A 24,307-nucleotide genomic window follows, 5' to 3' on the forward strand; every position below is an offset into this window, starting at 1 on the left:
ATATGTCATATATATTTATGTGTGGGTGCTGTGGAGGCATAGGTAAGTGCCAGGTAAGCGTTAATTAACGATTGCATTACATAGTGTTTAGAGATGCTTAGAGAGCTCATAACCTGCACCCCCGGTGTTAGTGCTCCCGCCCAGAGTAGGGCACAGTCCTTCACGTGTTGTTCACCTCCCGCACCATACGCTCAGCTTGGATCCAAGTTAGGTGCATAGGCCTGTCGTACAGACCACATTAGGTGGTTCCGACTCGTAGGTGACCCGCGATTATTCGCACAGCCTTCACCTGATCGTAGCACTAGAGCGTATATACATGTTACACCCAGGCCTGTCGTACAGACCCCTTTAGGTGGTTCCGACTTGTGGGTAGGTTTATTTGTGAGATTGATATTTGAGCTCTATATACAGCCGTACAGGTCACGTTAGGTGACTCCGGCTGCCAGAGGATTTTGTGATTGATACGACTCACACCCGATCACTTGCATATCATTAGGAGATTTTGACATAGCATATATTGAGCATGATTGGCATACCCTTGAGCATGTTTGGGCATATCTATACATACGTACATATGTTATTTTTCTGGGAAGTATACAGGTTTTACGGTGAGGGGTTAGATTGTGTTTTGCTAAATGGTTTTCAAAGAGCTTTGTTTTTGCCCACTCACGCTTTTGTTTTGCGCCCCTCCAGGTTCTAGTTGCTTAGCCGTTGCGGTGGTTTCCCTTGCGAGCTTTTCGGCGTTCTGACAGACACTCCACATTGTAGGGTCGCCTTCGGGCGTACTACTGTTGTTGTTTTATTTGGACTGCTATAGACCTGCTCTGAATTTGTATCGCACTAACTAGCACTTATTCTAGTACTAGTATGCTAGTTTTTAATTATTCGTACTTTTATATTACTACTCTATTAGCTTCCGCACGTACACATGGCTACGTCGCCTTTGTGTGACGGCCAGCACGCTCCTATCTCGATCGGGGTGTGTCAGTTTGGTATCAGAGCCTAGGTTTGGCAGTCCTGTGTCCTTGTGAGTATTCTAATAATTTTGGTGTCTTCTGTCAGAACTATGCCGCCTCGTCGGGAACCCCGTCGCTCTTCTGAGCCTACATTCCCCGATATTACTCAGTTGGGGGAAGCTTTTGCTACAGCCCTTCAGGCAGTGATGCGCCCTCCCCAGAGGACTCCTCTGGAAACTATGTACAATCTGAAGTTGGATAAGTTTAAGGGCAGTGAGGGACCCGAGAACGCAGAGCGCTGGCTAGAACACATAGAGAAGACTTTTCGGGTGCTACATAATCAGGGGAACTTACCTATGGAGAGATGGGTTGAGACGACCGCTTGGTTTCTTGATACGGAGTCGGCAGCTTGGTGGGAGCAGGAGCTTCGTAGGTTGACCCCGGATCAGAGGATCGATTGGAATGTTTTTACGAGGTTGTTTAGGAGGAGGTATGTGCCCCCTGAGTATATTGACCGTAAGAAACAGGAGTTTTCCGAACTGAAACAGCGGAAGATGTCAGCAAATGAGTACTACCGTAAGTTTACGGACTTGTCCCGTTATCACCCTGATGTCGCTGGTAATCCGGCGGAGATGCTCCGTCTTTTCCGTTTGGGCACTAGGAAGAGGTGGCGTTCTATGGCGTCTACAGTCCACAGCGAGACTTACCGGGACTTCTATGAGATACTGCTGAGGATCGAGGATTCGGAGAATATGTCAAGCGATACTGATGAAGAGAAGGACAGCAACCAGAAGAAAGATGACAAAGGTAAAGGTCAAGCATCGCTTGGGCCCCGTCAGACTCAGAACTTCAAGAGAGGTGGAGCTAGTTCTAGTTCTTCGAGTGGTGGCTTCAGTGCCACTGGGCAGGGTCGTGGAGGTAGATTTTCTGGTGGCGCTAGAGGCCAGAGGCAGGGCGATGGTGGGCGAGGCAGAGCCCCAGTTTGTCGTAGGTGTAACAACCGGCATTTCGGTGAGTGTAGACGTGGTAGCAACGGTTGCTTCACATGTGGACAGGTGGGACATAGAGCGGCACATTGTCCCCAGGGCCAGCAGCAGCAGAAACCACAGCAGACCTTTATGCCACCACCTGCACCACTCCAGCAGATCCAGGGTCCTAGTAATTACGGCCAGACGGGTCGAGGTGGTGCTTACCACTATCAGGGCGATGCTGTCCCTTATGCTCCGGGGCAGTATCAGTATCCCCAGGATCCCCATTCCCAGGGTGGCTATCCCTAGTATTCGGGCGGCTATATGCCGTATCCTCCAGCCCCAGCGGGTGGTTCACAGTGGTATCAGGGAGGACAGTATCAGCAGGGGGAGATTGCCACTAGCAGTGCAGGGTCTTCGAGACAGTCGGGCCAGCCCAGTCAGGGGCGTGGTGTTCAGGGACGCGGCGTTCAGGCGGGCAGAGGCCGCCGTGGGCGTCAGCAGGGACAGGGGCGTCTTCACAATATTTCTCTGCAGGACGCTCAGAACAACCCAGACTTGATTATGGGTACGTTGAACATTCTTGGTTGTTTTGCTAGAGTCTTAATTGATTGTGGAGCTACACATTCCGTAATTTCTCATACGTTTGCTCAAGTGACGCAACCTCGCCCCACACCCCTAGGGTATGATTTAGAGTTTGTTATGCCTAGGGGAGAGAGTTGCGTTGTAGATTGTGTGTACCCAGGGTGTCCAGTGATCGTAGAGGGTGTTGCTTTGTCAGCCGATCTTATCCCGTTAGATATTGTGGACTTTGATGTGATTCTGGGCACGGATTGGTTGCACTTCTACCGTGCCAACATTGACTGTTACGGGAAAGTAGTTACGTTTCACCGACCTGGACTACCTGTGGTTACTTTCGTGGGTGAGCAGTGTGGGGTGAGACATGGCGTTATTTCGGCGCTACGAGCGAAGAAGTTGTTAACTAAGGGTTGTCAGGGGTATCTGGCTCATGTGGTGCTAGAAGAGACTGTTACTAGCAGAATGGAGGATGTGAGAGTGGTCCGACACTTCCCTGATGTTTTTCCTGAGGATTTACCTGGGTTACCCCCAGATCGAGACGTAGAGTTCACCATTGAGTTGATTCCAGGTACAAATCCTATTTCTCTAACTCCTTATCGTATGGCCCCTGCGGAGTTGAGGGAATTGAAAGTTCAGCTGCAGGAGTTAGTGGATAAGGGATTTGTCCAGCCTAGTACTTCGCCTTGGGGCGCTCCAGTGTTATTTGTGAGGAAGAAGGATGGAACTTTGAGGCTGTGCATCGACTACAGGCAACTCAATCGGGTGACGATTAAAAACCGTTATCCCTTGCCTCGTATCGATGATTTGTTTGATCAGCTGAGAGGTGCTTGCGTGTTCTCTAAGATAGACTTGAGGTCTGGTTACTATCAGCTGAAGATCAGTAGGGATGATGTCCCTAAGACGGCGTTCAGGACTCGTTACGGTCATTACGAGTTTCTGGTTATGCCATTTGGGTTGACGAATGCACCAGCCGCCTTCATGGATTTGATGAACCGAGTATTCCAGCCTTACTTGGATAGATTTGTCATTGTCTTTATTGACGATATTCTGGTGTATTCTAAGTCGAAAGCGGAGCATGTTCGACATCTTACTTTGGTGTTAAAGAGGTTGAGGGAACACCAACTATATGCTAAGTTTAGCAAGTGCCAGTTCTGGTTAGACCAAGTTGCGTTCTTGGGGCACGTCATTTCTGCTCAGGGTATTCTGGTTGACCCTCAGAAGGTTGCAGCGGTAGAGAGTTGGGAGCAACCGCGAACCGTCACCGAGGTGAGAAGTTTCCTTGGATTGGCAGGGTATTATCGGAGATTCGTTAAGGATTTTTCGGTGATTGCCTTACCACTGACGAGGTTAACAAGGAAGGATGTTAAATTTGAGTGGGATGATAGGTGTGAACGGAGTTTCCAACAGTTGAAGCATTGTCTCACTCATGCACCTGTTTTGGCACTCCCAGACGATAGCGGTGATTTCGAGGTTTATAGCGATGCTTCCTTGAATGGTTTGGGGTGTGTATTGATGCAGCAGGGTAGGGTGATTGCTTATGCTTCGCGGCAGTTGAAACCTCATGAGATGAATTACCCTACACATGATTTGGAGTTGGCTGCTATCATTTTTGCGTTGAAGTTGTGGAGACACTATCTTTACGGAGAAAAGTGCAGGATCTTTACAGATCACAAGAGTCTCCAGTATCTCTTTACTCAGAAGGAACTTAATCTTCGTCAGCGGAGGTGGTTGGAGTTGCTCAGCGATTACGATTGCACGATTGATTATCATCCTGGTCGTGCGAACGTAGTGGCTGATGCGCTTAGTAGGAAGTCACAGGGCCGCATTAATGCGTTGTACGCTAGTCGTGTTTCTCTTTTGGCTGACTTGCGTGCCACGGGAGTGAGGTTAGAAGCTGAAGATCGAGAAGTGGCGTTACTTGCTAATTTCCAAGTTAGGCCAATTCTTATTGATCGGGTGCTTGAAGCCCAAGTAGCTGATCAAGAGACTCAAGAACTTATTCAAGCTCGAGAGCAAGGAAGGAGGCGAGACCTCAGAGTTCGAGATTCGGATGGCATGTTGATGCTAGATGGTAGAATGTTCGTACCTAAGAGCGTGGAGTTGAAGAAAGAAATTCTCGATGAAGCACATATCTCGGCTTACGCCATGCATCCAGGAGCTACGAAAATGTATCATACCATTCGACCATTTTATTATTGGCCGGGTATGAAGAGGGAGATAGCCGAGTATGTGAGCAGTTGTGCTGTTTGTCAGCAAGTTAAAGCAGAAAGGAAGAAGCCGTTTGGGTTGTTGCAGCCGCTTCCAGTTCCCGAGTGGAAATGGGAAAATATCACCATGGATTTTGTGTACAAGTTGCCGCGTACACATAATGGCTTTGACGGCATTTGGGTGATCGTTGATCGACTCACTAAGTCGGCTCATTTTATTCCAGTGAGAGAGAAGTATTCTTTGAGCCGTTTAGTGGAGTTGTTCATCTCGAAGGTTGTGAAGTACCACGGTGTCCCTGTGAGTATTGTCTCGGATCGAGATCCACGATTTACATCGAAGTTTTGGGTAGCTTTCCAAGAAGCCTTGGGCACGAGATTACTTTATAGTACGGCATATCATCCACAGACCGACGGGCAGTCAGAGAGAACTATTCAGACCTTAGAGGATATGCTGCGAGCTTCGGTGTTGCAGTTTGGTGACGCTTGGCACCAGCGGTTAGATTTGATGGAGTTTGCTTACAACAACAGTTTTCATTCAAGCATTGGCATGGCGCCATTTGAGGCCTTGTATGGCAGAGCTTGTCGTACACCGTTGTGTTGGTCAGAGGTTGGCGAGAGAGTCTTAGTAGGTCCAGAGATTGTCGAGGAGACTACTCAAAATGTTCAGGTGATTAAGTCTAACCTGAAAGCAGCCCAGGACAGGCAGAAGAGTCTAGCGGATCGGCGTGCTACGGACAGAACATATGAGGTCGGAGATTGGGTATTTCTGAAGCTTTCACCGTGGAGAGGTGTTGTGCGGTTCGGAAAGAAGGGGAAACTGAGTCCTAGGTACATCGGACCTTACGTGGTCACAGAACGAGTTGGTGAGGTAGCTTACAGGTTGGAGTTGCCTCCGGAGTTGGCTAGAGTGCATAATGTTTTTCACGTGTCTATGCTCCGACACTATGTTGCTGATCCATCTCATGTGATACCACCTCAACCGCTTGAGATTAACCCAGATTTGACGTACGACGAGGAGCCGGTGACGATACTAGATTGGAAAGAAAAGGTCCTGAGGAACAAGACAGTGAATTTAGTGAAGGTTTTGTGGAGGAACCATTCAGTTGAGGAAGCAACGTGGGAGACGGAAGATCGAATGAGGGATTTGTATCCTCGGTTGTTCTTTGACCACTAGGGGTTGTTACTTGGTTATTTGAATTTCGGGACGAAATTCTTTTAAGGTGGGAAGGTTGTGACATCCCGTCCCGGGATTATTAAACGCACGTGTGAAATTACCTTTTTGCCCTTAGTCGTTTTTTTTGTCACGTTGTGGATTGTTTTGGTGTGGGGTGGCATGTGTTGGACCACACACACACTCCCACAGACAGACACTGTCTCTCTCTCTCCTTCCGTCTTCTCTCTGTCTCTCCCGTGCTCTCTTCCTCCCTTCTCCTTAGAAACAGTACGGACAACCCCAAATCCCCTCAAATCTTAGTAGATCGAGGGAGCCAGGTACACCTTCAAGCTCGTGAAGTTGAGAGGAGTCTAGTGGTACCATTTTCAGGTAAGAAAACTACCATTTTCACGTCGTTTCGAAGTGGTCCGAATTGTGTACTGTTCATGCAAGGTTTGTACTTTAAGTTTTTGGGTTTTCTGAACTTGTAGTTGTGTTGGTGAGGTTCCCAGGAGTGTCGGAGTAGCTCGTTGGACGATTTTGGACGTCGGGAAGGCCTGGTTCGAGGTTGGCCGAACTTGGAGTTTTTGAGCAGGTATAATCTCTTAGTTTTAGCCCTTAAAACTTGTTGGGACATGTTCTTCTAGTCTAGGGCTTTCATTTGGTCCAAAAATCACGAAAAACGATTGAAAAATGAGTGAGAAAACCTGAGTTGCAGGTTTTCCCAGTTTCCGGCGCCGGCGACGTTGCCGGCGATCGAAGGTTGAAGGCGACGGAATATTCCGTCAATTCTGACGGAATATTCCTAACGCCGTTAACGGAACCAGTTAGACTTAACGGAATATTCCGTCAGTTGACGGAATATTCCTGACGGCGTCTGTTGACACCGTCAGTGTGCCTGGCACGTGGCCGCGCGTGGGTGGCGCGTAGGTCCGTGCCTGTTCTGGCGCGTGGGGGCGCGTGCGGGGTCCAAAAATTATTTTAAAAATATGGTTGTGATCCTGAGGTTGTGTAGAGCACGTTGGTATATTCATTTGTCCATTTTGAGCAATGTATGAGAAGTTATTACGAGAAACGGGTTATGTGCTTTAAAGTTAACGTTTTTATAGTTGTTTCGCATCTAGGTGACACGTACCCAGAGGACGAGCGTGCACATGCGAGACAGGGGGGCTACGACCCTTCTACATACCAGTGAGTGGGCTTTTGTTTTCCGTATATACCTATATACATTTATATTCCCAGAAATTGATTTAAAAAGGGTTATATGCCTTATGCCATGTACTTTATTATTTATCGTTTATGCATCGTTGCATGCATTATTTGTGGCATACATATACATATGCATATGTCATATATATTTATGTGTGGGTGCTGTGGAGGCATAGGTAAGTGCCAGGTAAGCGTTAATTAACGATTGCATTACATAGTGTTTAGAGATGCTTAGAGAGCTCATAACCTGCACCCCCGGTGTTAGTGCTCCCGCCCAGAGTAGGGCACAGTCCTTCACGTGTTGTTCACCTCCCGCACCATACGCTCAGCTTGGATCCAAGTTAGGTGCATAGGCCTGTCGTACAGACCACATTAGGTGGTTCCGACTCGTAGGTGACCCGCGATTATTCGCACAGCCTTCACCTGATCGTAGCACTAGAGCGTATATACATGTTACACCCAGGCCTGTCGTACAGACCCCTTTAGGTGGTTCCGACTTGTGGGTAGGTTTATTTGTGAGATTGATATTTGAGCTCTATATACAGCCGTACAGGTCACGTTAGGTGACTCCGGCTGCCAGAGGATTTTGTGATTGATACGACTCACACCCGATCACTTGCATATCATTAGGAGATTTTGACATAGCATATATTGAGCATGATTGGCATACCCTTGAGCATGTTTGGGCATATCTATACATACGTACATATGTTATTTTTCTGGGAAGTATACAGGTTTTACGGTGAGGGGTTAGATTGTGTTTTGCTAAATGGTTTTCAAAGAGCTTTGTTTTTGCCCACTCACGCTTTTGTTTTGCGCCCCTCCAGGTTCTAGTTGCTTAGCCGTTGCGGTGGTTTCCCTTGCGAGCTTTTCGGCGTTCTGACAGACACTCCACATTGTAGGGTCGCCTTCGGGCGTACTACTGTTGTTGTTTTATTTGGACTGCTATAGACCTGCTCTGAATTTGTATCGCACTAACTAGCACTTATTCTAGTACTAGTATGCTAGTTTTTAATTATTCGTACTTTTATATTACTACTCTATTAGCTTCCGCACGTACACATGGCTACGTCGCCTTTGTGTGACGGCCAGCACGCTCCTATCTCGATCGGGGTGTGTCAGGACCCGTTTACCATCCCTACTTCCAAGGTAATTCCTATATATATGGAACATAAGTTGAATTTTATGCACTACCAATTTTTTAATATTGATTGCCTTATATGTTATTTTGGCCCAACAAAAGCAACTTAATTATTGGAAGAAACTAGAATCAAACACAACGAGAAACAACGAACCAAAATCAAACACAAATGGGACAAATGGGACAATGATGTCCATGACGTTCTTCTGTGGCGATTGAATTAATAGATGAGACAATCTTCTTCCCAAATTTTCTCAATAGAAAACCTAAAATAATATGGCAAAAAATACAAAGATCGCAGTGTTTTTTGAAGATAATGACGGATGTGTGTCACTAATCCTGTAACTTTCAGTTTTCAAAATTGAGACGAAACTAAATATGTGTGTTATGATTATTAAGAGGTTTTTTTTCTCAAGGAATATAAAAGCATAAATTAGAGAAAATTAGAAAATTAAATTAAACTTCTTTTTTTTTTTTTATAGAAGAAGAAATTAGAATATCAATAATGGAGTTTTTTTTTTAATTTTTTTATTTTTTATTAATGGAAAGAGGAAATTGAGGGAGTGAGAGGCAGTGGAGGAGTAAAATTATGTCTCATTATTATAATGCCCTTAATTACATTATTCTTCTTTTTCATATTTATTAAAGATGAGAAAGTTGCAATTGTCGTGTCAAAATCGGAGGATACATTAATACTTTTTTGTGGTTCCCATTCTGTAAGTTTTTTTTTTTAAGAATTTGAACCCTTTTTTATTTTTTTTATTTTTTTTTATTTTTAATCAACTCATTACTATTATCTTTGCAAAAAATTAGATAAATCTAAGAAATTAAAGACATTTATTTATAGTGAAGAAAATAACGAAATATAATTCTACAAAAAAAATTAAAATGACTATTATTAGTCAACAGTCATGATTCCCAATTAAGGGTGAGTTTTAATAGATACCATTTTTGAGAACAGATCTAAAAGATGAACGATTGGATCATTAAAATACATTGTAGAGTAAGCCCTAAGAAAGTCTGTCAAAATGCATAAAAAAAAATGTCCTCCAATCCTGACCCATAATTGACATTTTACATTGCGTTTGACAAATGAGTATTTTCTTAGTAATAGTATAGATGATAAGAAAAAGTTGGTAGGTTATTACAAAAATGTTGTATTAAGAAATATATAATTGCATTTTTTTTATTTTTAAAACAGATGAGAATGACTTTACCTCACAATAGTCTAGCAATACTGTAATTCAAATTCACCATTAACAAGAATCGAATATGAGATCTCTCACTTATAAATGAAAATAAATACCATTAAACATTTGTACCAAGAGAGACAAGGACGGGATATAATTTTGGCGAATATTGTATCAAAAAAGAAAAAAAAATTGGAGAAGTCGATGAAAGCAGAATAAAAGATTCTCATTGATTGTTTTTGCTCTAGTGATAATTATCCACTCTGCAAGCAAATTTCACCAGGCCAAACTTCCTTGATTTGTTTTTTTTTTTTTTCTATCTTCAAGTATCTGGCAACACACAACCATTACAAACAAGAGTACTGTAAATTGTCGATAGTTTCGATATCTGGTACATCACTGTTGCAGAGAGCATAGGCAATCCAACTGCATGACTCGCATTTACAAATATGCTAATGAAGAATCGAGGGTCAGCAGTTAACATGAACTGATTCAGTAGTGGTGATTGGAGCAATTGATGAACGAGATCGGTGTTTCCTGCCTCATATTCACTGTAAACTGAGGACAAAGCATCAGCCTTAGATTAGAAATGGGCTAAAAGAGGGGAATACAAAACCAATAACTCAGTAATCAAAACTATATATCCTCTGTAATGCACAGCGTCATTTCTGACAATTCTACGGCAAACTTGATCAAGCAAATCAAATTGTCATGAACACTTGCAAATCAAAGGTGCAAGTTCCAGAGCGAACATCCCAAGATTTAATAGAGCTTACAGGGAAGGCTCTGCATGCATTGAATTAACGCCCTTTATTCACGATAGTATCTCCCTTCCAGTCAACGCCCAGATGTAAAATAAAAACTAAAAACCTTATTAACACATGTATTCACCCAAAGATGACATTTAAACCATAGTGCTAAGACCCAACACCTAGAACGGAGCTCACAGATTGACAAAGATAAATGGGTCAATCGCGCACTGCCTCGTGTAGCAAATGAAGTTTCACCTGATGAATTCCAACCTACAACATATATAGTGTGCAATACCTAGGATACTACCCGCCTTTTGTTGCATTCGTTCTGTTGTTTTTGCAGATATTGCAGTTATTCTGCTTTAGGTGGGAACCCATTTTTCATTCTTATTCTACCCTAATAACAGCTTAATTAGCATCAAATTCGTTTGACTTAACACGGCAATAAACAAAGTGTCATGTGCAAAATTTTACAGGAAAAGTGGATCATAATAAAATATCAAAGACCAAAGTGAATTATCAAGAGACAAAATGAAAGTTCACTTGAGTTATACCAGTACAAACTGTTCTCTGCCTAAAAAGAAGTATCCATACCCGGCAGATAAAAAAAGCTGATACTCACATACACCTAAATTAGAATAAATTCTACCACATAACGGGTATAAAGTCTCTTTCACAGTAACTGGCCAAGCGATCAGTATGCAAGAGAATTTATTGTGATCCTATGCAAGATATCTTAAACTACACCCCCAACTTAATGTTAAAGGCATCACTCATACATTAACAAAGTTTCTGCCAATTTACCAGACAAAAACGTCTTGGGGAAGTGCCACACTAGTCCCAGCGCATAGTAGCTTTCACTTCTAGGTATGTAAATTATTAAAGATATGTGCTGAGAAACATCCAAGTGACTTTTCAAAAAGCAACTTGTGCATAACAAATAACCGATTGCTAGTACACAACCAAGGATATGGTGGGGAAAAAGCATTATAGTAGGAAACTTACACGGGCTGTTGAGCGCCAGGTTGTTGTACCAGCTGAGAATATATGTACTCATCAACCCTCTGCTTTGCGAGTGCCACCTGGTACACAACCAGAGATTTAAAAGATGAGAAGTTCATTTGTTGAAAAAAAAAAAAAAAAAAAAGTTGCAGCATACTTATTTCTCGAACAAGCAACCAGCACTGTTCCAAATTACAAATTTTATGCACATTTCATAAAGGGAATTGTAAAGTAGCACTCCAAACAAGTCATCCTGCCTGCGCTCCCTTTTTCCTTCTGTTATATAGGATTTAAAACAATTTATTTACATTGATTTTCGTTTGAAACATGGAAGGTAAAACGACAACATTACAATATCTTTATATAGTTTCCAGGTATCAAAAATTTTATGCAAATTCCAGAATAGATGTTTTTCCTAGTTGGATTGCATTTCAACAGTTTTAACTTTTTGTTTACATAAGGATAATGCATTTCATTTAACAACTCCAACAACAACAACAAAGCCTTTTCCCACTAAGTGGGGTCGGCTATATGCTCGGTTCTGTGTCATGTCTTCTGTTAGATCCAAGTACTCTAAGTCTTTTCTTAGAGTCTCTTCCAAAGTCTTCCTAGGTCTTCTTCTACCCCTTCGGTCTTGAACCGCTCTGTCCCATAATCGGATCTTCTAAACGGAGCGTCAGTAGGCCTTCATTTAACAACTCCAAAGGGCCCAAATACAAATAGCAAAGAGGAAAGTTACATCACCCCAAAACCTAGTCTCTAAAGCCCAAAATACATGAAAATCTTAACATCAAACCCTACACCCACACAACCACTGCCGCCCCTGAAAAATTACCACCAACGTAGAAACAAGTCAAAAGACAAGCAAAAGAGTGGCCATGCGAAAATGGGGGCATTTTCACGCAAATAATCAGTCAACTAAGTGGATACAATATGTTCCTGGGATCCAAATTCCGTCAAGCCATGAATTTGCAGCGCACCAAGGTAAGGCTAAGACAGCTGAGGAAGAGAGGGCACGTGGTGGAGAGATCTGCAGCAAGGGGATGCTTTGGCATACGGGAGAGTGATTTGGGGCAAGCCATGAGTGCAATTCCAGATCTAGTGGTAGGATGGCAAGTATTGGTGAGCGCAAGCCCCAACGAGTGAGGGATGGACGAGAGGAGCAAAGGGCAGCAAAGCCCTGGTTGAAGGAGTGGAGGATTTTGATGGAGGAAGGAGAGGAGTGGGAGAGACAAAAGTGCAACAAGGGGCAGGGGAGCAGGCACCACACAGGGCGGAGAAGCCACCACAGAGGGTGAAGAAGCTGCCACAAAAATGAGAGAAGGGATGCCCCAAAGGGTGAACGGGAAGACCACAATCCAAGGAAACAAAGAGGTCTATGTTGCACACGCCGACACACCTCGGACACAGTCAACAGTTTGGACATGGTCAAGACATGGTAGGGGCTTTTTTGCAAATGTCAAAGACATTTTGGGGCAGTTTTGTAAATATTGAGACTTCTAAATCTAAAAGTTTTCCGACCTTGTCAGTCCTCTCTCTCCAATTAGAGGTCATGACTTTACTATTAACGACAATGAAGTCCAAGAGGAAATAGAAAGCGAGACTTGAAGATAATTGAGACGGGAATCTTGTGTTGTTTGAATTATTATATTTGTGTTCTAAGTATTATGTTTGTATTTTAATTGTTATGTATCGTGGAACACAAGTACTCTGCTATATTATGAACTCAAACTGCTGTTTTTAATATATGTAAAGTTTATTATAAATGTTATTATATTCTAATCGACGTGTTGTGTCCTAGCCGTATCAGTGTCCTCATTTTTTTAGAGTTTCTATGTCGCCTTGTCGCGTGTCGCCGTATCCGTGTCTGTGCAACATAGCAAGTGTTGGGGGAGAGTCTATAGAGAAGGCAGAGTCTCTCCCTAAACTCTCTATGGAGGAAGTCGCTAGATAGTGACTTTGTGTCAATAACAATTTATTAACTTACGGATTTCCTTTCAAATATAAAAGGAAAAAGATAACTTATAGATTTTCAATAGTTTCCAGGTAAACCCTTTACACATCTACCAGTCAACCCAACACCACCAACTGCAGTGAAAGCACTCTTGCAACAGTCTATAAAATAATTGGAGGTGGAACTATTCACTGAAACGTCTATATTTCTAATTTTCTAGAGAACATTTCTATAAAATGTATTCTTCAAAAATTTATGTTTTCTTCATTCCAGAGTTTTTATCACACAAATGAAAAACTAAAAAAAAATATACCACTTCATCGCCAATTATGTGCTTAAGTGGGTTTAACAGAACCTTTTTCCCCAACGCCTAGATGGTGTCTACAACAAATTAGCAAGAAAGTTAAAATTACAAAAGTAAAAGATGGATATACCTGTTGAGCACTACCACAAAACTGAACTTGCCTATGCTTTTGCACACCTTTTCCACCATAAACCTACAAATAAAAAGCAATTTCACAGGTGAAGATGGGATTGAGAACTAGAAATGAGAATAATTCATACAGTAGTGGCAAGACGCAAATGGGTAACATTTTAAGCCAGCAGATTAGATTAAATATGCTTAACAAATAAAACACAACCAACCTTGATCGTTGCTCCAGACTCATTTCTGATCCTTGAAATGTTGGAGCCGTTTCTACCAATCAACCCACCAACTAGTGTTTCCGATATCACCATCTCGAAGGTTATATATTCAGCTGCAAGATTGGTTGTCCTAAGGATGATGTGATTATGAGAAAAAAATTAAAACTTGATAGAACGGCATAATGTGGCATTTGTAATGTTTGGTTACTTTTATATATAAAGTTTGGAATAACCTGAAGCTGGGTCCATGTATGGTTGAACTTGAGGTGGTCGTCTTGTTGTGTAGTTATAGGCTGGGCTAATAGAAATCACTTGTCGGGGCGGGTTTTCTCTAAAAAAACATTGGATTAATATACGGTTATGCAAACTCAGTTCAGAATAGAAGTATGACTAAGAACAGTTAGGAAGACAATGAAAACAGAAAACTCAATGCAAAACCTTAGTTGATCACTAATCTCCTGCAGAGCCTTCAGAACAGCAGGGAAATCACCTGATACCTAAATTTACAATAATGCCGATTATCAGTTTACCTAGAGCAAAAACCAAGAACATGTTCCGTAATGTTTTACATTCTTCCTATCAAGATCAACCAACAGTCTGATATAAGAATGAGTACCTAAAGCCTTCACCCTTTTAAATTCAAAATGTGGAGACTTACCTGTACAACTCGATCAGATTCATGTGCAGACGCACACAAAGGCAACTGATTTGGAGCAAGGATTGTGATTGTGGCACCAGAAGAATTTCTCAATTTCTCAATATTCTGGCCAGACATCCCAATCAAAGAACCTGCTTGTGACCCAGCAATCAAAAGTCTTATTGTATTAGCAGCCACATGTCCTGCACCAACTTTTGCTGCCTCAGTACCACTATCATCTTCCTGTTAATAATATACATTAAGAAATCATTCATTTCGTATTCATAGACCCGAAAACACATAATAACCCCTTCAATAAGATGAGACACAAAAGGACTCTGAATATACAATATAAACGCACTGCCTTCTAGCGCTTGGTAGTTGTGTGATTAGTTCATTACATATGAAAACAGCTGCATAGAAAACTAAGATGCATCGAAACATTTAAATAGCGAGGCCATTTTTATAGAATTCAAAGTTCAAAGAACCATTAAGGTGAAAAAACTTCTTTCCTATGTTAACAGGCTGTTCATTTGAGTTCGTCTAGGTAGAAAAATACTCTTTTTAGCGCAAAATGTCGTTCTTAACCATTTCTTATTACTCCGAATCAACACTAACTGCACTATCAAATTAAAGTAAATACTTCAGTGCCCGTAATTTGACATAATTATTCATTTTTCGTTACAAATTCACTAACACGAAAAAGCATTCAAACCCAACGACTTGACAATTCAAACTTCACCATGTCAACCCAGAAAACACAAAGTAACATCCATTGATCACCTTCAGAATCAACCCAGCTATCTGCTGCAGCGCTTTCTCAGCATCACTACTCGAATCATCACTATCCTTTGAGCTTATTATAATCACACGTTCCTCGTGTCTCTGCAAAAAAAGCAACAAAATCGATCAAAAAAACCCAACCGACAAAACCCTAACGAAACAAAACCGATAGAGTGCTACACACAGCAATGGCGTCGGCGATTTTGATATTGGCCTTGGTCTCTTCGCGAATCTTCTGGATTCGGCACCCCTCCTTCCCTATTACTTTTCCGATCTGCCGAGAGGGAACGACGATTCTGAAGAGGACGTCCTGGGCCTTGGCCCGGCGCTTCGGGCCGGGTTCCTGGAGCTCCTGTCCGGATAACACCACAGCAAACTCGTCCTCTCGGAGGCGCTTCAGGGAGGTCCGATGGGCGGGTTCGGATCCGGGTATGGGTACTTGGGGGTCGGGTGGCATTTGGGGGTGTACGGGCATCTGGCCTGGTTGCGCCATTTCGTTTCTGATTCAGTTTCTGTTTGGATTTGGTTTTTGTTCGGCGGAAATAAAACTTGTCGTGGAAGGGAAGGGTTTTTCCTGTCTGTAGCGAATTGGAATGACAATTCATACCCTTAAACCAAATAATATCGTCTGAATAGAACGGATTTGGGAATGAAAATTCGATTATATTTCAGATTTGGTTATAGGTGTGTTCAATCTGTATTTGTTCCCGAATTTGATCCAAATAATACATATTATATATAGTATAAATTATAAATTATATATAATAAAGGATGAAGTGCCGATTAGTTTGCTATCACCTGAGTGAAAATTAAGTTCATGAATTATTTTTCCGGTTAAATAAGTTCCTAAATTCATTAAAAGTTACTGATTTTATCTCTACTATTATATTCAAAACTATTTTATCCAGTTTTTTGACAAATTAAGTCACTTAACATACTTTATAGTACAATACTGTAATTTTCTCGCATATAAGCCCTTTAACATTTCATTAGGTTGTAAATTTAACGTCTAATTTACCCTCCAAAATTAACTCTATACATTAATTCTTTACGAAAAATTACCAATCTACTTTAATGCATATCACATGTAGCTAATGTGACTTAAATTGACAGAAAGTTGAATATAGTAGCTTCGAATTTTAATATTAGGGACGTAATTGGTAAATTTTTATAATTCAAAGGATTTATTTTTTTTGAAAAAAAAAATTTATGGCCTAATTTTCACTTAGATGATAAATTCAAAGACTAAATTAACAATTTATTCTATAATAAATATAGTATTGTATCTTATATATATGTGTGTGTGTGTGTGTGTATCTTTATATATAAAGCCAACAACCTCTTTGGGGTCACAAGTTTCACCCAAAAAAAAAAAAGTGGACAAATATGCCTCTCAAACAAAAAACTTCAAAAGCAGTGCAAAATAATACATCAAATGTGGCAAGGGAATTTTCGACATTTTAGCAGTGTCTTTTTAATAATTAAATTTTTTGTACAGTTATATATATATATATATATATATAATTAGTACCTCACAATATGTAACATCTCACATTGCCCAGGGAAGTGGATCATGTAAGCCTTATATGTATATTATCATCTCTATCTAGCATGAGGTCTTTAGGAAGCTCACTGGCTTCGGGTTCCATTGGAACTCCAAAATTAAGGGAGTTCGAATGAGAGTATTCCCAAGATGAGTGACCCACTGGGAAGTTCTCGTGTGAGTTCCTAGAAACAAAATCGTGAGGACGTGGTCGGGGCCCAAGGCGGACAATATCGTGCTACGGTGGAGTCAAGCCCAGGATGTGGTGGAGGCTTGGGTCGGGATGTGACAATTTGGTATCATAGCCAATCCCTGGGCGGAGGTGTGCCGACGAGGACGTCGGGCCCCTAAGGGGGTGAATTGTAACATCCCACATCGCCTAGGGGAGTGGATAATGTAAGTCTTATATATATATATATATATATATATATATATATATATATATATTTCCATCTTTACCTAGCACGAGGCCTTTTGGGAGCTCACTGGCTTCGGATTCCAATGGAACTTCGAAGTTAAGCGAGTTCGGGCGAGAGCATTCCCAGGATGGGTGACCCATTGGGAAGTTCTCGTGTGAGTTCCCAGAAACAAAACCGTGAGGGCGTGGTCGGGGCCCAAAGTGGACAATATCGTACTACGGAGGAGTCGAGCCCGAGATATGGTAGGGGCCCGGGCCAGGATGTCATACAATAAGCTAGCAATAATGTGATTCAATCAGTTGTTCATTAAATATTATTTTCTCTATTTTCAAACACGTTCAAAACATCTTAAGAAATGTGTAATGCCGGTTATAAAAAAAGGTTATTTGCACGCGCATAATAATGTGATTAAATTAATTGTCAAATAATTGATTTCTTTTTGTTGAACAAACGATATCATCTACACTAAGGGGGAGGGGATGTGTAGCGACCCGTTCCCAATTTTACGGTTTTTATAATTTTAATAAGTGAATATACGATAATGCCCTTCTAGACAAATGTGTTGATTTTGTTTGACCGCCTTATCGTGTCACGTAAGAATCATTTTCTTGGCGTATCCTCGTAGTACTTGTCGCTACGAGCGCATGGATGCAAACATAATGTAATTTGGAGTTATAACGAAGATTCTACGAACCTTTAAACGTCGAGGACATTTTGATAATTTGTCATTTGAAATACATGTTGTATCTGGAGTAGTGTGACATGTGGGATCCACAGATTGGTCCCCAAAATATCTGGAACCTTCTCTCCTTCCTCTTCTTTCCCATAACTCTTCACTCTCTCTTAACTCTCTAACTCTCTCTCTCGGCTTTTCCTTTCTCCCATGAAACAAACCACCATCATCACCAAATCTTTCGGCTTGTTGAACATCAAAACCACCATTATCTGCATGTCTTCACCACCATAAACCTAGTTTTGAGTTTTGTTTCATTGAAATCGAACCCGAAACACGAGTTCGAAGAACAAGGTTTTGGGCCGAGACTGTAAGTCTCATGAAAGCTGCACACTTGTTAATATGTGTATCTAAGGTTTGAGGTTATAAAGTTCGAGTATGACTTTGTTTGTAAGTTACCAAAAGGTGTGTATGATAAGGAATGTGGCTAAACTATACTAATGTTATATTAGCTGATACGAATACTTGGGATTGCACGAAAAGGTATAAATATAGGGTTCTTCAGGCTAGTGGTTATTTGGTTTTAGTGAATCAGTTATGTATTAAACTAATCTTACATTTGGTATCAAAGCTTTCACATACCAATTAACCCTAAAATGAAAGCATCAAGAACAATTTTCTTTGACTGCAGATTATGGATTGATGACAAGTTATCAGGGAATTCATGTATCAAGCATATATCAGCTAAAGTTGTTTGTGTTCATATGCATGTCTTCAAAAACTTAGACATCAGTAGTTACACTAGAGTTTGATATGTATACACTGATCATCTAAAGATGAACCGTTGTTTATATATCAAATTTTAAGTGGCATAATGCTTCATTAAAACCAGGAATGACCACCGCAAGGGCCTTAAAATCACAAAGGTTTATAGTCATGATCAAAGTCAGTTTTGTTCATAGGGATATACTGGCATTGTGATAAAGAAAAATTGTTCATAAATTTTAACATTCAAAGATGTTGAAACTGTGACATATGGATATAGGACTAAAGTTTAATCTCTTTGCATATTGTGGTTTTAAAGGTGTTAATCCAAGCTACATGAATCTTAATACCATTGAGCCACTGACTGGAATGAATTATAAGAAGTGGAAGCAGGACCTTGAGATTGTTCTTGGGTGATGGATATAGATTTGGCACTAAGGAGTGATGAACCACTGCTGCCCAACAAAGGATGCACAGCAAGTCAAAGGTCTAAGCATGAGAAATGGCAGAAAGAAAATAGAATCTCTCTCATGATTATCAGAAGGACCATGACTGACGTTGTGCGCAATGGTTTCCCAAAAACATTCAAAGCCAAGGATCTTATGATATTGTTGGCCCTAAAAATTAAAAAGTCTACATGGTGCGCAAGCTGAGTAACTAATGAGCTAACTACGTCATTCGGTTGATATGGGGTGTGCCAACTCATTAGCCAAGCTTGGCCGAGAAGTAAAATTTGTTGATGTTGCGTTGAGCGTGTTGTCGACTTCTTGATCTTGCGACTGCGGCCGAGGAAAGAACACGTATCGGCCTTCAGATTCTCGAGCCTAAATACAAGGCTGCTAGTTCTGCGAAGTTCACAAATCGTCGGTGTTGGATTCGGTCATAGTGATTATATTCGTGAGAGTAGAAGCACGTTGAATCGACACTAGACTATATAGACATAAGTACTCAAAGGTGATGTATGTCATAATGGTAAATGTGGTTTGGCCGTCAGAATGCCGAACTCTGAAACTTACTTGTGAGTATCCAATCATAAAATCACTCGACGTTCAATGTGCCGAATGTCGTAACTCTTAACACCTCACTTCGCCGAGAAGGCTAATAAGATGACCTCTGCCAATAAGGATTCAGAAACCCTTCTCGATTGAGACTTGGATAGATAACCAATCGGCCTCAACGCAATGTTGTTTATCCAAACTGAAGGTGTTCATCGGTCGGCTGATTCTATGGCAACAGTGCTATTTATCCAAACTGAAGATGTTTGCCGGTTGCCTTCACAGTGCTGTTTATCCAAACTAAAGATGTGTTGGCGAAAAAAGAAAATAAAAATTCTCAAGATGTTTGAGAGGTTTGCGCAGGGCAATTATGTGTTTAATTGAAGGATGGGTTGAATGATGCACTCTTTTCTCTATTTATAGCAACAAATCTTTCTCAAGATCGAGTTGAAACCACATTCGGATTTAGACTCCTTATTCTGATCCAACTTTTTCTCGATCAATCCTACTCTTACTAAAACTTTGAACTTACCCTTTTTTCAGGCCGTATTCAATGCCGGTCGAAAATCCATCTTGCATTAGGACCCATTATCGTATTGGGACTTCTTCGACCCATTCGCTCATCCAAACTACTCCTTTTTGCAATAGAACACAACCACCTCTACTGAACAGCCCGGGGCCACTAGGCAACCTATAACATATTTGGAAAAGCTTTGGGCCGAACCTAAGTTTGGCCCAAAATATTATTTTGGGCCCAAACATTGCCCCTTCGCTTCTGAAGACTTTGGCCTATGACCCTTTAGCAGATTTTCGGCCTTGAAGAAACGATTCCCAGAAGATAACTACGGGATAATGAAAAACCTCACACATCCAACCGTTGACGCACGATCGCACAATCTGAATCCCCCTGCACGTCATGCCGCATGTCAATCCCTTAATTAACGTAGCAGTTCCTAATCATGACCCTCGAAAATGTGCGCCAGCCGAAATGTCTCTTCCACATTAATGCATGCCGTAACACGCAATCGTGCGTCCTCAAACCACGAAAACCTCGATCTTATCTTTGAGATTTCCAAGATATCCGAAATGATTGGTGATTTCCCGATCGATTTTACCTTAAAATTTGAAAATCAAATGCCACAGATCATCAAACGTTTGACATTCCTCTCGAAATGCCTATAAATATCTAAGTCTTTTCCACTTGCATTTCATGCTTCCAGAAACCTTTGAAAATCTTCTCGCCATTTTGCTTTCAAAATCCCAAAAAAACTAAAAGTTTTTAAACCAGAAGTTATTCCTTCAAACCCCAAAACACTCAAATCTTTACTGATGACTTCCTTTATTTCCCAACTTTCTGATGAGTGCAACAAGTGCAAGGATTTCATTGATCGGAGCTCCATCAAGACCCTACGCTTTGAGAGTGATTTGAGCACCACTTATCAAATCCTGGGGCCACTTTTCAAGGACGCCGTACCATCATCCATCACCGCGTTCTTCAAGGTTCATTGCTTGGCCCCTTTGCTGCAAGGATTTGACTGGTTGAAATGGGACCTGACAAGACCTCAGGGAGCATGGCCTATGACCAACGCAAACTGGGCGGCCTAGGCTGATCGAATGGAAAAATTCTTCAGCCAAGAATGGAAAGCTCTCGGCATACATGATGTCATCAGACTCTCGACTGTGGAGATCGTCATGGATAAGGAACTCCTTATGGCACCACTGAGCCTCTGGTGCTCGGCCACCAACACCATGATTCTCTCTTTCGGCCCTCTTGGTTCTACCATCCTTGACGTCTCTGCTATCTTTGGCACTTCCCCCTCTGGCATCCCAGTAAATGCCGCCCTTTTTGGATGTCCGTCGACTCTTGATCTCAAGGCGTTATTCGATGAACGGGCCGTCGAGACGCTGAGTCAAGACTGCCAAGAGCCTTCAAAAGAAGAAGTTCAGAAGTTACATACAAACTTCCTCAACTACAACACCCTCATTCTCTACTTTGCTGGTCGAGGGGAGGTAAGTCTACGGAATGGAGAACATAAAGCCTTCATATTTTATTGGTATAACAAGTTTATCTATTATACTAAGTCAAACAAATGCTTGGTCAAGAACATGTCGGTGGCCAAAGCCCTGGCTAGCGGTCATACCCTGTCGTTGAGCTCGACCGTGCTTGTTAATCTCTTGCGCTGCCTAGCCGAAGCAACTATCGACAAAATCGACCCACCCCAGAATGGACCCTTTTGGGTTTTCGAACTCTGGCTGCAGGTTTATTTTGCCACTCTTCGGCCAGAGATCTCCAGTCTCCTACGCACTGAAGCACTAGGCCTTCAGTTGGCTTCTCAACCGGCGCCTCCTCATCAGGCCGAAGAAGTCTTCAAATATTTCTTCGATCTAGACGTCATTTCCGATGATGAATTTTTGATATGCCGTCATCAAGAGTACCTTTCCTCTATCAAGTTTCCAACATCGGCATGGGACGAAGCTGAAGGTGTTAGCTTTCATCGAAATTGGGGTTCGCTCGTGTTAACACGTGACCTTCCTTTTAGTTGTGACGCTCGACAAGCAAGTTGGGAAGTCTACCATCCTCACTTCACTGCTCGACAACTCGGCTACCTTCAAGGTTGCTGGTACCTCTGCTTACTTCTCGCTCCTTCTTAAGCCGAGAGTGCCTTTTTGGTTCTTCGGAGAGGGAATGCCAAGATACTGAGAAAGAATTCCAAAAGAGGTGCCAGAAATTCCATCTTCGACTAGCTATTCCATAATCTCTCGGTACCTACACCTTCGACGACTGGTGGGAAGAATACACGCGAGACTTTTTTGGTGTTTCGGTCGAAGATGTGGTCTACAAACTTTTCGACGACTAATCCAAAATAACTCCAGCCTCACAGTACAAGGAGACAACCCAAGGTATATGTCAATCTACCGGCTTGATTTAAATACTTTCCAACTTTGCTGACTTGATTTAGTTTTCTCAGGCGGTCGAGTGTCAAAAAAGGTAGATGTGATTGTTGCGGCAACGGCCAAGAAAAAATCAATCGCCTCCGTTAAGAAGGCGAAAACTGCCACGCAAGCTTCATAAAGCAAATGGCCTCGCCAAGAAGCCGATATGGCAGGTGAAGCCGATATGGCAGGTGAAGCTCCCTAACCCCAAAAACGTGTCAAGAAATTGGCAAAGAAAGGAGAACGAAAGATTCATGTTATCTCTAGCGAGATTACGGGAGCAACTGCTCCTAGTGTCCCTCTTCTGCCCCTGTCATGCAGGCTTCAACGAAACAACGGCCAACTCTCGTTGGCCAAGCCATCTAAACTTAACCAGTCCCTGGAGTCGCGATTGAGCCATTTGCTATTCCACTGGTCGAAAAACCTGATGTTATGCCTGTGTTGGAGGAAGTGCCCCCTTCGACCGAGAAAGATCTCCCCAAAAATCCAAAACAATCAACGGTCATCCTGGAAGAGGTAAAACTCTTATTGGTAACTCTCCCCAATTACATTTGACGGTACTAAGTAACTCTTTATTGCAGGATGATGAAAATGAAGAGATTCCGTTGGTGAATCGTCCTCGATCAACCCAACGTCCTTCCACTAACCCTCCTCTTGTGGTCGGGGCGACTGACCAGGCCAATTCCCCTGCAGCCAAACGTGGAAAAAGGCTTCATGTTGAGCCTGAAGAGACGGCGGAAACGCCCGTTCACTCGCAGGATCAGGAACTCGGTATTTCCCCCCAGGAAGTCAATTCAGCCTTCGTAAGTAACGTCATGTTCTTTTGCTTTGGTCAATCCCTTGTCTTAAAATTCTAAACCAGGAAAATATTAAATGTTAGGTGCCTACTTTCTCATTTCACCTAAAATTTTATGCACCGAAAGGTGTTATCTACATTTCCTGGCCACCTAAATGGCCGTCGAACGTAGATAACCTTCATCGGCCATGTGAATTGAAAGGTAGTCTAAAGCACTGGGCTCGGCCATTAAGTTATCTCGGTTCGAGCAACGAACTAGGGGACATGGCCGAAGTCTCCTCCCGATAGGTTTAAAACAAATTTTCTTGGTCAGTTCTTTTTGTTTTAAAATTTCCCATGTGCCTAAAAGTTTTTCATGTGTAGCCTTCATGGGAGCTTGAGTTTGATGCTCTTATCATGACTACATCGGGAGCAGCTGGCCCTTTAATGACCATAACCAAACCCTCCATGTCAACGGCCGAATCAGATGCCCTTGTTAAGCTGCAAGGGCTGTTGTCTCTTTCAGCGTCACAAATTCTTAAATACTGGGGCCTCGATTCCGTGGAGGCATATCTGAACGATCTTGCAGCTGATGGTCAATTGAGCAACGAAGCCATCACTCGAGCATCTTTTACTTTGGAATGAACTCGAGAATATTTTGGTATTTTCGAGAGAGCTATTTGGGCCAAAGATGACTTGAAAACTGCGATGGTCGTTTAAGAAGCTCTGCGTCCAAAGGTCGAAATGTTGAAGACGAAGAAAGAAACGCTGGCCGACCTCGATCGTTAAATTGTCGAACTTCAACACCGAAGGTCGGCAGTTGCTTCCGAGCTTGCAAGAGATTTCGAATCGGGCGGCAAATCCTGCCTAACCGAATATATGCCTAGTGTGTGGCAGGTCGAGCAGTTGAAGATGGATAAGAGGAATCGGCAAGTCGAGGTCACTATGGGTGAGGTGAGGTGGTTGGAGTTAAAGGTCGTCCTTGAAATTCTCCTTCATTCCTCACCTTAAGGATATTTAACTTGTA

The 24,307-nt window shown here is 42.2% G+C and overlaps 1 protein-coding gene across 2 annotated transcripts; it reads right to left on the reverse strand.

The window, feature by feature from the left end:
• Positions 1-9,608: 9,608 nt before the first annotated feature.
• Positions 9,609-15,784, reverse strand: LOC125480728 (flowering locus K homology domain-like). Of its 2 annotated transcripts, none has more exons than XM_048591806.1 (9): positions 15,361-15,784; positions 15,177-15,278; positions 14,415-14,639; positions 14,195-14,253; positions 13,990-14,087; positions 13,757-13,869; positions 13,546-13,608; positions 11,161-11,237; positions 9,609-9,961 (listed from the first exon to the last, which is right to left on the reverse strand). In XM_048591806.1, the coding sequence occupies exons 1-9, from the start codon at positions 15,667-15,669 to the stop codon at positions 9,952-9,954; spliced, it is 1,056 nt and encodes a 351-aa protein (XP_048447763.1). In that variant the 5' UTR covers positions 15,670-15,784; the 3' UTR covers positions 9,609-9,951. The 2 variants fall into 2 exon arrangements, with proteins under 2 accessions (XP_048447763.1, XP_048447764.1); XM_048591807.1 differs by having other exon boundaries at positions 14,415-14,636; positions 15,361-15,719.
• Positions 15,785-24,307: the final 8,523 nt, after the last annotated feature.

Source organism: the organism of the source record quoted next, unplaced genomic scaffold (assembly GCF_019419815.1).
Source record: "Pyrus x bretschneideri cultivar Hongxiangsu unplaced genomic scaffold, Pyrus_bretschneideri_v1 Contig35, whole genome shotgun sequence".
In the NCBI taxonomy this organism is placed as follows: domain Eukaryota; kingdom Viridiplantae; phylum Streptophyta; class Magnoliopsida; order Rosales; family Rosaceae; genus Pyrus; species Pyrus x bretschneideri.

What these genes read in the sequence shown, in the direction of transcription:
- LOC125480728 (XM_048591806.1), bottom strand. Translation starts at nt 15,669, where the DNA reads ATGGCGCAACCAGGCCAGATGCCCGTACACCCCCAAATGCCACCCGAC. An exon ending in GAGATTAGTGATCAACTAAG is followed by an intron (nt 14,088 to 14,194) that starts GTTTTGCATTGA and finishes ATGTTTTTTTAG; the next exon opens with AGAAAACCCGCCCCGACAAG. An exon ending in ATACATGGACCCAGCTTCAG is followed by an intron (nt 13,870 to 13,989) that starts GTTATTCCAAAC and finishes CCAATCTTGCAG; the next exon opens with CTGAATATATAACCTTCGAG.